A 15,512-nucleotide genomic window follows, 5' to 3' on the forward strand; every position below is an offset into this window, starting at 1 on the left:
TACAAACAGCATTACTAAAATGTGGCCACAGACACTTCCCCCCATGTCCGCTGGGTATCACAGCTGAAGTCCTTGTTCCAGTGTCACTAACTTGGGGACTCCTCACTGGTGCAAGATCGTGTCTGGCGGATGGCAGAGGTACTTCGAAAACCTTTGACAGCACTTGGGCTAACTTCCTTCTTTGGAAATCAAACCTCTGTGGTCTTATTAATTACAAATATGAATTTATTAGACAGTAATATGATGCCAAAAGTCATCAAAGGAAAAGAGAAGATGAAAACACTCTGCAGGTAGCCTATACCAGAGAGATTAAAGACATGATGAGTGACACTGTTCAAAGACTCTTCTCTTAAGTGCTTGCCTGGTCCTGCCGTTAGGTTTGCCAGGGCATGCAAGGATAGCCAACCTCTCCCTGCAACTGTTACAGCTCTTCATATTGAGAGAGACTAAAACCACACCTGAGCTCATGCTATTTGAGGCATTTTCCTTGGAAATTTTTGTCTTTGTTATACAAACATTTCTTTTAGAGGAAGTGGGAGTAAGCCTGCCCTTAGATAATAGTGATTACAGTACAGTAACTGGAAAGTGGATAATAACAGTAACCAACTCGAACTGGCCAGGGGGGTGATAATTCAGCTTTGCGACAACTTCTGAGGTTTTACAATTTGTTTTCATTTTACAATGGAATGAAAACAAAACCTTCAGATATTATGTTTTCAATTTAGGTCTTTCTTGCTGCACTGTCAGAAATAACCAGAGGGCCCTGGACCTCAAGACTTTGTTCTTCCAAGTATTTAAAAAATGCTTCAATGTCCATGAATCAGCATTTTCTCCCGGTGGGATAGTTCATCAAAAATGCTCTGGCCAGAACTTTTGCTAACCCCAAAAGTTCAAAATCATGAGTCAAATCCCTCAAAACATAGTTGCTGCAAATCACTGGTTTTATGATTTATGGATTGTTTCTGGACTGTCTTCTCTTAAACACACCTTTCCCCTCCATCCTCTAAGGATGTGCATTTCTTTCCCACCCTCCTCCGCTTCTTCTCTTCTGTTATCTTGGGCTTTCTTTTGTTTCTCATGCAGCTCCTTGGCTCTTTGGCCTTCCCTAGCTTATGCACAAGAAGAAATGCTGAGATAATGTTTTTATGGTATGCTGTGGCAGGGGTTTGCCAGGAAATACGTGGCTGCTGGATGGTCTCTGCAATGGATAGTGGTCTCTGCAGGGTGGTCCCACTACATTCCGCAAAGTCCTCTCTGGCTGCTTGTTGGTTTTCACTCATCTCAGATGGCATTTTCCATTGAGCAGAGCTGACATCTGTCAGAAGGTAAGAACATCTGCTCTCATGCCCTGGCTGGCTGCAGCCCTTACCAGCTCAGCAGTGTTTGAGGAAATCAGAAGGGACACATGGTAATAATTATCACTCAGTGCTTGTGGGACAGCCACTGTATGCGAAATGTCTGTGGTTTGATTTTGGACCCAGATGGCTCAGAGATCACAGAATCACAGGTTGGAAGGGGCCTCAGGCATCATCTAGTCCAACCCTTCTCGATGGCTCTGCAGGACCCATATCTAGTTCTGGCCAGCTCCATGTCCCATGCAGCACCTAGGCATGTTTTGGAAAGACAAACTGTCTTTCTTTTTTTCTAACATTTTTGGTGAGAAGACCATATTTGTTGAGAAAAAAGCAACACGGAAAATAAATACTTAGAAAGATGAAGGGAACAGCAGAAAAGGGATCAAGACCTGTAAGGATTTAACATGATGGAAGATACGAGATGCTCTCTAGTCAGGTGGTCTTTGTATGAATTGTCTCATGCACCTCACCATGACAACATACTGTGAATGTACTCAGCCAGGGATGAGGTTCCCTTGTGTCCTCAGGATTTTCCAGCCTGTTTGATCCAGTCTCAAAATCCTGTTTTCCTTTTTTCCTTGCAAAATTGTTGCAAGACTTGCATTTTTTTTTTTTTTTTTTTAAATCTCTCATGTTCATACATTTAGATAGAGGGCAGGGGAAGAGAAACCCAGTTGGGAGCACCATATGGAGACAACACAAGTTATTCTTGTTCCACCATTTTTTTGGCATAGATTTCCTCTGTCAAACATTAATTCAGATTGGGGACCTCATTCTGCATTCACACTCCCCATTGCTTCTTCCTTCCATGGAAGCATCAGGAGGGACTTATGGTATTGCTTCAAGCAGCTTTTTACAGGAAAATAAATAAATTGGGCAATATGCTTCAAATAATGGAAGAATGAATTATTTCACCATTTTAGCAGTTTCCCAGGAGGCAGAGTAGAGGGAGAAAATGCACTTAACACTCTAAAATATTAAAATAACAAGAGCCACAGCAACCTCACCCCTCTGGACTTGAACCAGACTGAATGGTTTAGGTAAATTCCCAGCAGATCTCTGAGTGGCACACTCCATCAGAGACTATTACTATGCATGGCAAGGAAAATTCTCCATATTAATGATATAACGAACTGGCTCAGCTGATTTGGAGTTCTTCTGTAAGGCTTGGATTCTGGCAGGTTAGCTGAATAGTTTCTGGAATATGAGCTCCTCTTTTAATACTGAGCTTAATCCTGTTTTCATGTTTCCTGGAAAATTAATTTCTTAAAGCTATATTTCACTTATATATTTTAATGAGCTATGTTACTCCCTTGTATTTCTGGAACAGGCTTAAAATATTGCAAACAGTAAATAGAAGGCAACAAGTTGAAGGGAATTGTACTTGATTTTTGAGGTATACTGGTTACATACACAGAACAAAGCAAAGCAGCACTGTGAAAGTAAAGGGTCTTTCTAAGAGCTTAAATAAGTGCACACAAATGCCCTGCTAGATTTTTTCATGCTTTTGCTGAGAATTTTAATGGCAAGTTTTCAGAGAGCAAAAATGGGATTAAACTAGAAAAAAAATTACAAGCAATTCTATAGTATCCTTTGTGTTTTAATACAGCGGAGAAGGTCTATGTGTAGTTATAGCTAACCAAAGATAAAGACACAAAATCTGTATGTAGCTAGACCCTGAGCCCTCACTGAAGTTTGTGTGCCCGTATGGAGCCATTAGGGAAGTGGGATCAGACAACCCAACCTGTCAACAGCAGCTTTGTCATCCAAGCTTGAATGGACAAAACAAGTCCTGGGCATTAGTTCCATGTCTCAGAGGGCATTTTCAATGTGAGTTTGTTCCAGAGCTGGGATCCCTGATGGAAATGCGTCACCTTTTAAATGAAAAAACTGGTCTCTGCATTTCTACTGCTCATGGACAGGGTCTCAAGCAAGTGGGCCTCCAAAATTAGAAAAAGACATTGACTCTATGCCTAGTTATTGGAGGAAAACACACCAATGTAATCTAACTGGTTTGAAATGGAGCTGAGGAGATTGCTCAGGAACCGAGAGTGTCTGAGACAGGGAGGGTCTGGCCTTAAGGACAGAGCTGCTCACAGCAGCTGGATGGCTGCCCGCTCTGGAGCTGGAGCATGAGACACTTTGTGAACTTAAAACACATTTTCCAATCTTATGGGATTTTCCTTATGCTCTGTTCTCAGCAAACCAGCATTATTATCGTAAATAGATTCTCTTTTTGTCCCACCTCCCAGGGGATAAAAATTGATGTTATATTTGAACATTTATGTTTTCCCACTCATTGCTGAAGCTGTTCTTTTCCTTAAAGACTGCAGAAAGCTAACCATTAACAAATGCTGTTAATATCATTACTTCAAAGTTATAGCTGGATGTCTGTGCCAGAGTCTTTAATAAGAGACGTGGCCTCCGTCCCCTCAGAATTGCAGGGGTTGGAAAGTAGTTTTAGTGAGTCATCTCAGGCATCCTCCTGCACTGTGGCAGGCCCTTTCTGTCCAGCCCCTCTGCACAGTCCTCTTTAACTCTTTCAGATGCCTAAGTGCTGGCTCCTGTGCTCATCACCGGGACTGCGATTTCCATGATACACTTCCATACTGTCCTGAATGAGGAGTGAGGATCCTGGTATAGAGCTGTGCTGCTCTTCTGCTCCCAAGCCATCACCCTCCTGACTGTGCCTCCTGTGCCACTGTGCTTGGGAATGTTTTTACAGCTGTCCACCTCCCTCCTTTGGGAGTTTTCTTTTTTCTTTTTTTCCCCAGTGCTTCTCCTGTCAGGAACGGTTTTTCCAGCCTTCTCTTTCCCTGAGGCTGGTTGGCATGTTTCATGTTTATGGATTCATTGCTGTGCCAGTCCCTGAGGCAGAAAGGCAACCCTGGGACAACCCCATTGCTGGATTTGCTGGTGCACTGGACCCACACCAAGTGTGGGGAACTGTGCTAGCTGAAATACCAAGCTCTCATGCCTTCCCCTTCCCTGGGATCCCAAATACGCCACTTTGGCTATGGGGATTAGCTGGGACACCACTTCCCAGCCAGTGCCACAGGGTGCAGATGGTGCCGTGTCCCCCAGGACCCTTCTGAGCCATCTTTCCTACTATGATGACTTTCCATGTCCACAATGATAACTGCTTAAGAAGAGGGTTTTGGTCTTAGTCATAAAGCTATGACTATATATGCTAAGAACAAATATTAAGGAAAAGCCCCCACTGCATAACGAGATCTGCATCTGTTTCAGCCAAAGGTGGTAGCAACCACACGGCTGGATTTTATCTTTGGTCCTCCCTCATGTTATACCCACCTGGCTGTGTCCTCACTGCTGAGACATGATGGATGGTGCTTTGGATTGCAGTGAGGTGTAATGATTCATTCTCAGATCTGGAAGAGCTTTCCTGTCCACCTGGGTACATGGGAAAGTCATTGGATGATGAATGGTGCTTGAGCATTTTAGCACATGTAGAAGTTGCATGTAAGGTCTAGTCCCCACATTCAGCCAAGGCTGCTGGTACCATGGCTTGTCTTGGGTGAGAGATTTCTGAGTTTGAACGTGAATAATACTTGGCAATAAACAGGGTAAATTAACTTTTTTTTTTTAAGCTTTTAATTATTAGACATTATTTTAAAACCCATTTCCCCTGATCCTATTTGGGGAAAAAAGAGAGATGAATATCAGTTCATAAATCTAGTCTAGAATTCATTCATTCAGTGCCTCTTGGGATAAAACTTGGGGTGACAATTCATAAAGCTTTCATTCTTCAGTAACTTGTTCCCTGACTTAACTGTAAGACCTATAGCTTAGAATACAAGAGCAATATATCTGACAGGAGACTGGTGAGTGATCACTCTTAAAACCAGACTAGAAATATAACTTGGATTTTTTCATTGCAAAGATAAATAATAATTTGACAGGAGATGTCATTACTGTTTAATGACTTTGTCTGACAGAACAATTGAAGGAAATATGTTTGCTCTTCCTCATCCCTTGCCATTTCCATGATGTCATTAGGTCTGGCCATAACAACTGGAAAGTTAGAACATAGGAAAAGCACTGCCTGCAGGCAAAATATACACAGCAATGCACGGTAGCAATGATGTGTATCACTAGTATAGGCATTAAGTATCAAGTTTTGTCAAGACAACAGAAAACGAGAAGGAAGTGGAGGCCTTTTGCATTGACTTAATTAGTTAACTAAGCCGTCGTAACAGTGACTTAGTGAAAACACTGCCACATCCTTTAGAAATGAAGAAGTTTGTACATGTCTAGGAATTCTGGTTGCTTAGACTTCTTTGCTAAGTTTTTGTTTTTATTTCCTACATGTGAAGCATCTGCTGTTGAAAAGCATCTGCCTGGCTGTCAACATGTACCTGGTCTGGCACCACCTGTAAGTGGTTTTGCTCCTGGGCTGGCTGGCTGGCCACATGGACTGAGTCAATTATTTATTTGAAGATAGTGGCTATGATTGTTAGTTCAAGTTGTAGAGATTGCCTTTCAAGAGCCAGAGGCCACAGTTTCAGTTTTGGTTTCCTCAGCTGATGTCACCTCCTGCAATGTCACGATGATTAGAAGAGGAGGGAAAGGCTAAGACTGGGAGTAGTGGAGGAGAAAAGGGTCATTTTCTCATCGCTTCCCCATTAACCCTTTTAGTGCTCCAAACAAATCCCACCCTGTCTTTTCTTAGCAGTCCATTGCAATATAAGCAAAATTTGAATATCTGTTTGCCCATCCATGTAGCAGAAGAATAATTCCAAAAACTCCCTTTCTACAACACCATCTGAGTACAAGAGTGCTGGATTGGGCCAAACTCATAACCCATGGAGTCAAGTCTTCATTTCTGATGTAGCAGTGAGCAGATTTAACATAATGTGCCATTTGACAGACCACATTTAGGTCTTATCTTGGCCTCTAACAGAAGGTGGTGTCAGCTCACATCTTATTATGTCTTGCAGAAGTCTTTTTCATTAGCTTACGATAGCACTCAATATCCCTGATATCTAGTCCAACCTCCCTTTTTGCAAACCTTGTTAAAATTTTGTCCTCAGTAACTTCTGTACAGTGATAAGTTCCTTGGTTTAATCACATACCATGCAAAGAAATATTTCTTTTTAAGCCATTTGACTTTCTCATCTTTCTAACCCTCAGGACTGTGGTTGACCTTAAAAATTACCCATAATTCTACATCCGAACAACCAATACACATTCAAATGGTCTAACTCCTCACTTAGTATTCTCTGTGTTTCCTGTCACCTTTCAAACACCATGCAGCTAATACAAAACAGTAGACAGAGGGGCTTAGGTGGAATTTAGGGTGAATAAGTCTGGTAAAGTAACATGGCTACTTCTTCTACTCCTCTAATTCCTGGCACTACCCTTCCTGACGTGCATTGTAATTTGCTTATCCTCTACCTCTAGTTTTTAGACTGTAAATGTCATTCATGTTGCAGCATTGTCCCCTGCTATGCTTGACTCACAAGGACATCCATTGACTGCTGATACTGGATGAAGAAATCAAGTCTCTGTATTGGGCTGCAGCAGCTTCTGGACTGTGAGTTGAGCCCTGGGTGATCAGCAAGATGCCGGTGGGTATGGGAGGGATTGGTGCAGAGCTCTTTTGTCTCTCTTTGTAGCATAAAGCTTTTGTCAGTGTAAAATCAAACCAGGAATGGCAACAGTACAAAGAGAAGCTGTATAACAGAGCCAGAGGCAAAGGTAGGAAGCAGCTCAGGTGCTGCAGGCTCCTCCCCAGCCACAGCTGCATTTCAGTAGTGCCAGGACTTTGTCACCACAGCGCCCAGAGCACTGCTGCAGAAATGATCCGCCCTGAGTAAATAGGATCACAAGGCATGCACACACCTCTGTCTCCATGGGTTTCAAATGGCTTGTGCACCCACAGGACAATACAGGGATGTGTGTGAGGAAGAGAGATATGAGCGATAGTTATCTCAAGTCTTCACATACCGTAAAACACCTTCAGAAGGAAAAGCGTCTTAAGACGTGCTTGTGGGTGTATATGGTGCCTGTTTCATCTGAGTGTGGAATAACCATGGTGATTCAGGCAAAAAGCATGTTTTCAGTACAAAGACTGACTAGGCTTCCTGGGTGTGAAAAAGCCTGAGGATCACTAGAACTCTTCTGGTTTATGTGACACAGGACACAGAATTAAACCTTTTGTGGGGAGCCTAGAATTAGTAATTTTGTAAAACTTATCTTAAAAAACAAAACCAGCCATGAAAACCTTTGAATTTGAATTGTGGGTTTCTGTTGTGTCATACCTTTAATGCTTTATTGAGATCCCTCGTTTATTCTGGACCATACCAGGAAGATTGGCAGAGAAGTCCTTCTAGCTCTGAGAGGAAAAATTAACATATCTGTTCTGTGGCTGCTAATCTAAAGAGCCAGATCTTAAAAGAGTCAATGCTTTCTTGTCCAAAGGATAAAGTTCAAATCTGTATGATCAAAATTGGATGAACATTAAAAGGAAAAAAAACCCACTGCAAACATCCATGCAAATAAACATCACAGCTCTCTTTCAGTGCTATTAATAGCTCTTTCAGTTTAATGACCCCGAACATTTCATGAAGGGTTTCTCTAATGTGCTACCAAGACTGTATATAGGAGACAACTGTCTCAGGAATGTGGTAGTGTGAAGACTCCCACAGCAGCACCCATGCAGAAATTGCAATTCTCCTTGGGCAGTCTCTTCCTATCTAATAAACTTTCAATGGGAAAAAAAGTCATGATATGGGGCTTAAGTCATTGCTTACACACCATGGCAAGCAGAAGTGGGTCGAGACCAGTGTGCATTAGCAATCAATTAAAAATAACTAGCACATGTAAAGTGTCCCTGTAGCAGGAGAAATTGGGGATGTTACAGCTCCCATCTTCTTTCTATCATGTCTTGGCTGGTGGTTCCTCCCGCATGGGAGCACTGAGCAAAGCTGCTTGGTGCGTGCCTGTCAGCAGTGTCAAGGCAGTCCCAGTCTCCCTTGGGTGCTCCTGCCTGCCCCAGGACTGAGAGTGGCCAGCCATGGGCAGCCTCATGATCAGTGACAGCCCACTTTCAACCACTCTTTTTTGTGGGAGGACAAGAGGAGCAGGGATTTGAGTCAGTGCTGTGGCATATGGGCAGGATTGAAGAGATTTTTGGATTTGCAAGGTACAAGGTGGCTGCTTTGGGCAAGAGCAGTAGTACCGCTTCTATGCTAATAACAATGACAGAGCAGAAGACTCTCCCTTCCCACATGGCTTCCTTGGCCTGCAAGGTTAGGACCACTGCTCTGTGAGACTGGTGAGTGCTCCAGCCCACTTCAGTGCGAAGTCAGATAGATCAGATTGAATCATCACTAAAGAACAAAAGATGTGTCTCCTAACAGTAATTAACGTCTGTCTTCTTCTCTATTGCTTTTAATCTACAGAGCTTCAGTCATGGCTGAACTATTGTGTATGCTATTCATTAGCTGATCACATGCCACTGCTAATTTTTTTCAAATGGATTCACTATTTATAAATGTTCACCAGTTTGTGCCGACACATGAAGGGAGGGAGGGACATATTTATGCCATCTACTTTATGTCTTTAGTGCAGATGCTTTGCAGTTCTCCTTTGGAGGGACTCTTGTTTACCAAAGATGCAACTGTGGCTCCTAAAGCTATTCGTTTGTATGACATTCATCTATGTCCTATGCCTGAACAAGACAGTTTAAGACTCACCACCATCTTCGCCTTAGACTTCAATCATCTGAGGCCATTCACCTTTGTCTGCACAGTGGGCCAAGTTAGTTGCGTGGCATTGGTACTGCTCCTCAGTCATTAAGGTTTATTACATTAAAAAAATGCACTTTAGAATAGAATAGAATAGTTCCAGTTGGAAGAGACCTACAATGATCATCCCGTCCAAATGCCTGACCACTTCAGGGCTGACCAAATATTAAAGTATATTATTAAGGGCATTGTCCAAATACCTCTTAAACACTGACAGGCTTGGGGCATCGACTACCTCTCTAGGAAGCCTGAATATAAATTTTAGGGTGTATAAATTTAATGCTAAAAATTGCTGGGTTTTTTAGGGTTCATGAATATCAAATGGGATGTTTGGTGGCTGCCTAAGTAACAAATAACACACATCTCCCTTTTGTATTTCACAGAGTAAGACAGTTAATTTTGGTACTATTAAACCAACTCTGGTAGTAGTTGAATTGATTTTTTTTGCTGGTACAACCTCAGCCCTCATTAAACATTTATGACCTCTCATAGCTAGACACAATACAAGTCACTCTGGCTGAGAGACCTTTGCTCATGGAAAATCATCATTTGATGTTCGAAAGACGGAATGGAACCAGCATGTTAAAGCATCTACTCACTATCCAAACAGTCCCTATTGTTACAGTTATTGCCAGTAATATCCTGTTTGTCACTGCGATAGCACTTTGGTTCGCCTGCCCTAGAAATAGCCATTTACCTTGTGGCTAAACACTTTCAGAATGCGACTTGGAATTTCACCAAAGGTAAGGAAATTTACTCAGGGCTCTGGCCTCCAGCAAAACCTCTTCAAAATGCCTTGAGAAATTAGCAGACTCATAAACTTCCACACACCCGACAAAAGAACCCAGATTCATCTCCAAATAACAAAATTGCCTTCCCCATCTGTCTGGCATCACTGCTACTTTACATCCATCACATCCCAACTGTGGCAACAGGCCCTGAACAAATTCATTTTTTGTGGACTGTGGGTGAAATCTGTGGCAGCATATTACTAGTCTGGTGCTAATAACTGGTTTGGATTTTTGTACAGCGCAGCTGCACACATGGTGAAACACCAACAGCCTTTCATCCCAGGCATCACTGTATCTCAGTTGTAAATGCTGTGTGAGTTGTCTGCAGGAAGCCTGTTCCTTCCCTGGGTGAAATCCATGTATTGCCTTTGATTTTCTTAAAGGCAGGTTGGACCCAATTTTTATAACGTGGTTTGAAGCCCTTTATGTGAAAGGCACTGCATAAGAAACATACAGATCTAACACTGATGGAGCTCAGCCCTCTGAAAGGGCTTCCTCCGGGCCACCCTTGTCAGTATGTTCACCCATTTCACCTGTGCCTTTCAAACCTGCCCCAGGTAGGCAGCTAAAAAGATGTAATGCAGCAGAGAAAGTAAACGTAGCTGGTGCTGCGGGGCCATGAATGGTTAACGCCTTGGCCACAGCAGTGGTGCATCTGGAGCTTTTCCCAATGCTGGGCTGGATAGCATCACTGTCTCCCCTGAGTCGCTGGAGTTGAGGCAGTGAGAAACTGCTCTGACATCACCACTGGAATCCTTGATTTTTAATGCTTCCCCCCCCGCCCCAGCTTTTTCCATTAGAAAGAAGGAAATTGGTAAATGCCCTGGGACTCACAACCAGGTTGTGACCCAGTGAGGCAAGAGGAAGCGCTTGCTAACACACCGCTGCTGGTAATAATGCCTGGACGAAAACCTTCAACGGAAAGTGCAGCTTTGCAAAAATCTGCAGCAATTAATTGCTTTTGAGCATTTCCAGCACAGAAGACCTGAATCAAACGGTTTCAGCTTGTTTGGGAAAGTTGAAACTGTTGGTTTTGGCAGGGGCAAGGGCAGGGGCAGAAAAACCAGTTCCCTAGGGTAAATTCAAATGTGATTTTCCAGAGCCTCAACCACCCTGCATCTGCCCATGTGTGAAGCATCCCTGTGTGCCGTGGTGCCAGCAGCATCACCATGCCCATGGTACACTGTGCGCATGGTACAGCCATGCCATCTCTCCTCTTGACCACGGGCTGCCAGGCAGATAGATGGGGAAGGGACTGTTGCAACAGAATATCCTAAAGTCTGTAAGCTCAGGGGTAAGGTTGCCCCAAGTGGGCTCTTTTCTCTTTCAATACTCACAGTATTTTAAATAGGTTATGTTAGACTTTACGCCATGTAGTATTTTTATGTTTTATGAGTGGGATTTTTTCCAGCGCTGTGCTCCAGAAGTCATTTCCACTCCTCAATTCTGTGTGCAGTTTTGTAGTGAAATTGGTTTAAAAAATGATGGGGTTTCTGAAAAGACTGAAAGTCCATTTATAACTAATGCTAGTTTTGACCACTGCTGCTGGACAGGGTTTGTCTCAGAATAGCATATTAATATACAGAGCTATTTTTTCCCTTATCTTTCTGAACTTTCTCATTGAAAACATTCTTTGTTTATATTTATGTTCTATAATAGTTAAGAAGCTAAATAAGAATAGATGGAGATATTTTAGAGGTCTAAATCTTCAAACCCTGAAAATGTAGCTTGATTTAAACATGCACGCACACTGCTTTTGCCTGGCAGCCTAAGAAAATAAGGATTATACAGTGACACTCTTTATCTTCCCATCCTTCTCTCAGCCCTCCTTTCCCTCAGGAACTTTTGAGGCCACTGACAATTTCTACCACTTATGACAGAGAAGAAATTAAATTAAAGCAAGTCGCTGAGAGTAACCTGCAGCTGGGTAGGGAAGAGAAGCTCAGAATGGTGCCCCCACCGGGTGCCAGTCTGCCATCAGCACCTATGGGTGTGCACACACGCGTGCCCCCTCGCTAACACCAAAACCAGCCAGCCCGCGTGATGATGCATATGTGGTTTGGTACCGGCTACCATATGGGTTTTTCCATATGCAGAGGTATTTGCAGAGCATGGGAGAGAGTGAAGGGCAGCAGATGCTGCAACCCGCGTATTGCTGGGAGGCGAGGCTGTTAGGGACAAGCAGATCTCAGCTTATCATGGGAAAGTGGGTGCTGTTGCAATATAAGACATAAATTCATGCAGCCAGGCTTCCTTAGGGTTTTTTGCTCATGGAAGTACCTTTTTCCACCATGCAATATTCTTATATCTTGTCTGGGTAAAGGCTTTTTTCTGAAATCTTCATTTAATCTGTCTGGTGGGAAGAGTAGAGGAAAGAGAGCATTGCTTGCATTAGAAGTGATGCTGCCCACTCTGGTGGAGGAAAAGGTCTTCACATTTCCATGGATCAGATTCTGCAATTACACAGCTTTCTTGTTTGGCCAGTTCATCTGCTAAACCTGACACGAAGCCAGAACGAAAACAGAGATTTTTCCCATTACAGAATACCAAATCTATGATAAGCCACGCCATGAAAATTCATTTTTTAAGGAGGTGGGGAGAGAAAGAGGGAAACTCCAACTGCTGCTGCAAGATAAGCAATGAGTTTTGCAGTGCTTCTAGAACCTGTTTTTCAGGGATCTCATAAACAACAACAACATCCATAAGCCAGAGGAGCAGTGAGAAAAGAAAAACTGCAGAATTTTGCATAGGAAAACCCAAGCAGAGGTTTAAGCAACAGTTTTAGCCTATCACACTACCTGTGTGATAACTTTGGACACAGCTGGGTAAAGTAAGTAATTGCTACAGAAAGAGGCCTGTGAATATTGTACTTAATCTGTGGGTTGCTTTTGCACAGCGATGCAGTGAACATCATCGATGATCTTGTTTATGTTCGTATCTTTTTCTTATGCTACAAATTCCCTCGCTATAAAGTACTCAAACCACTTCTGCTTTCCCTACCACCAATTATAGTATTAAAATGTATTTATAGAAGGAGTAACAAATGTCTCTGAAAGAAGAGTTATATTCTGACAGCACTGAAAGAGACTATACTGATTTTCTCAAAGATCATTCCTTAAATAGGATATAAATATTGTAATTTATGCATAATTTTCTATGGGGCACAAGATCTCCAGTAGCTTATATTTTTATGTGTGTGTTTATATATATATAGTCTTCATCATAACTGCAGCCTGTGAAGTTCAGAACTTCAGAATTTCAGAAACAAAGCAAGAAGAGAAATAGATGGCAGCTGAATTATATTTGTTGTCCCCAAAATCCAGTGGATTTAATTGCGTCCCTAATGCTGTTTATTTGCCAAAGTCAAAATAAAAATCAGAAGAAAACAAATAAGTTCCCTGAATAAATCCTGCATTGCCCCAGTTGTATGAGCTGCCATCTAAGCTGCCTGGCTACTGTCGAGGCCCGAATCACACTCCCGGACAAGTAGTAACCCATGCATCACCTTTGAACCATCCTCTTCTCTCCTTGATCTTCCTTTACCTCCCACCTGGCCCTCCTGCAGCTCTCAATTACATTTCTTTTAAAGAACTTTCTTACCTGCATAGTGGTCAAACACAGTGGGGACATACTCCTCCGGGAAGGCATCATTGGCATAACTCATCAGCAAACAGGTTTTCCCAACTGCACCATCCCCAACGACCACGCATTTTAACATCTTCTTCGTGTTATTGCTGCTCCCGTCAGTGCAGTTGTCATCTTCTTCCTTGCAGTTCATTCTTGCTGCTGCTGCCGCTGCTGCTGCTTTTGCTGCTCCCAGGACTTCCAAGTGCACATGAAGGAAAAATGAAGTGCGATTGTATTGACTTTTCCTGAGTTTGGGGGGGGGGGGGGGGCAGCAAATCTCAAACTCAGGAAATCATACTAATGTTTCCAGGCTGTCACAGCCGCTTCTAACAATTACCAGATCAGTCAAGAGAATCATCGAGGTGAATAAATTAAACACACAGAGAGGAATATCATAAAAAAAGTAATCTGTCCTTTCTCGTTTGCCCGAGTCAGGAAATCCTCATCCTGCCCCAGAGTTCTCAGTATTTATTGCGACTTAAAAAATATCAGCAGCCTGCTTCTGATTCGCGTCTCCCTTCCTCCAGCCTGGCTGCAGGAATCAGGGATTCCTGTTAAATCCACTCCATTTTCCATTTCATTTCTAACATGGAGGAGAGCCTGGAGGTTTTTAATGGAGTTTTTCCTTTCTTTCTCCAGCTTGCTGTGTGTCAGGAAATCATGGGTTTCCTGCTGAATTCCATATTAGGATCAGTGGGCTTGTGAAGGGCTGCAAACAATGGGAGCTCTGTGTGTATTTGTACTTTGGAGGAACTCTGCCAGGACATGGAGAAAGAAAAACACTAGAGGTCTCTCTGCAGACCGAAGTTTTTAGGCTTCCTGCTCCATCCCGCGCGCAGGCTGCTCTCTGGGCTGCCGGCACCGAGACCGGCGAGGAGGATTTCGGAGAGGCTGTGAAAGATGCGGGTGTTGGACCTGCATGGCCAGGTGGGGTACGGGGCGGCTGCGAGCTGTGCCCATGTCGCAGGGCTGTCTGTTGTTCCCAGGCACGATCTCCTCTGACCTTGGGATAGGTACTTTCTTACATTTGGCGGGGGGGAAGGTGGGAGGTGGAAAGGCAGACAGGAGGTGTAGTGGGTACGTAGAGTTTAATGTCAACTTTCTCTGTGTCTATAGGTCTTTAAAGAACTTTGTTAAAAATAACAAATAATTGATTTTTCAATTCAGCCACTCAGAAAGTATCTCTTGCATGTCCCCTCATCCACACAAAAAAAAGAAAAAGAGGGATTTCCCCTCCCGCCCCAGTGTAAATACGTAAACACAGACAGAGATAGAGGAAAAAAAAAAAAGAGGAATTAAGAGTTACAGGAATTAAAAAATAATAAAAAAGAAATAAAACCACCTCGTAGCAGCCTGCAGAAAACCAGCTTTGAACTGTATGATTCCTGTCCCCTTGCTTATTTTGTTCTGGTGCTTCACGTGCCTCTTAAGTCATCTCTCAATTTAACTTTATAACAGTCTATATGCACATGAAGGGCCAAACTCCCTGCTCCTTCCTCCACAGGAAAGATTTTGCAATTTCCAGCAGAAATGAGCCAGACATTAACATAAACCCCAGTACAGCAGCCCAGCACATCCTGCTGGCTGCATTTCCCTTCCATGAGACTCGAAGGCTTTGAAAGGGGGGAACAACCAGGGAAGCACATCGGTGCTAAATGCTTCCCCCACATTGCTCATTCCTGGCTAGAAAGAAATGCCCCAAAGCACACGCAGGCTTGGAGCGATGAACCCCTGAAAGTGTAAAGACCAACACAACTTTAAAACGGAACTGTCTTAGCGCCAATCAGCATAAGTAAAGACAAACTCAACCTTAATGATGAACCTCCTTAACCCCAAACTGCATTTCCTTCAACATTTGCAGTGAAGGGGCTCAGCAGACCCGTTCGCAGTCTCACCTGGACAGGCTAAGCCCCATGTCTGTCAGAGCTCTTCAGTGATTTAACTGTGTGCTGGGTCAGCTCTCAACACTT

At 43.1% G+C, this 15,512-nt stretch overlaps 1 protein-coding gene across 1 annotated transcript in view; it reads right to left on the minus strand.

The window, feature by feature from the left end:
• The window catches only part of RHOJ (ras homolog family member J), a 64,236-nt gene extending 49,947 nt beyond the window's left edge, over window positions 1-14,289 (minus strand). The window contains exon 1 of the mRNA XM_064460965.1: window positions 13,516-14,289. Coding sequence (XP_064317035.1) covers window positions 13,516-13,693 — 178 coding nt within the window. The 5' untranslated portion in view covers window positions 13,694-14,289. The remainder of the gene's footprint in view (window positions 1-13,515) is intronic.
• Window positions 14,290-15,512: the final 1,223 nt, after the last annotated feature.

Source organism: Phalacrocorax carbo, chromosome 9, assembly GCF_963921805.1.
Source record: "Phalacrocorax carbo chromosome 9, bPhaCar2.1, whole genome shotgun sequence".
In the NCBI taxonomy this organism is placed as follows: domain Eukaryota; kingdom Metazoa; phylum Chordata; class Aves; order Suliformes; family Phalacrocoracidae; genus Phalacrocorax; species Phalacrocorax carbo.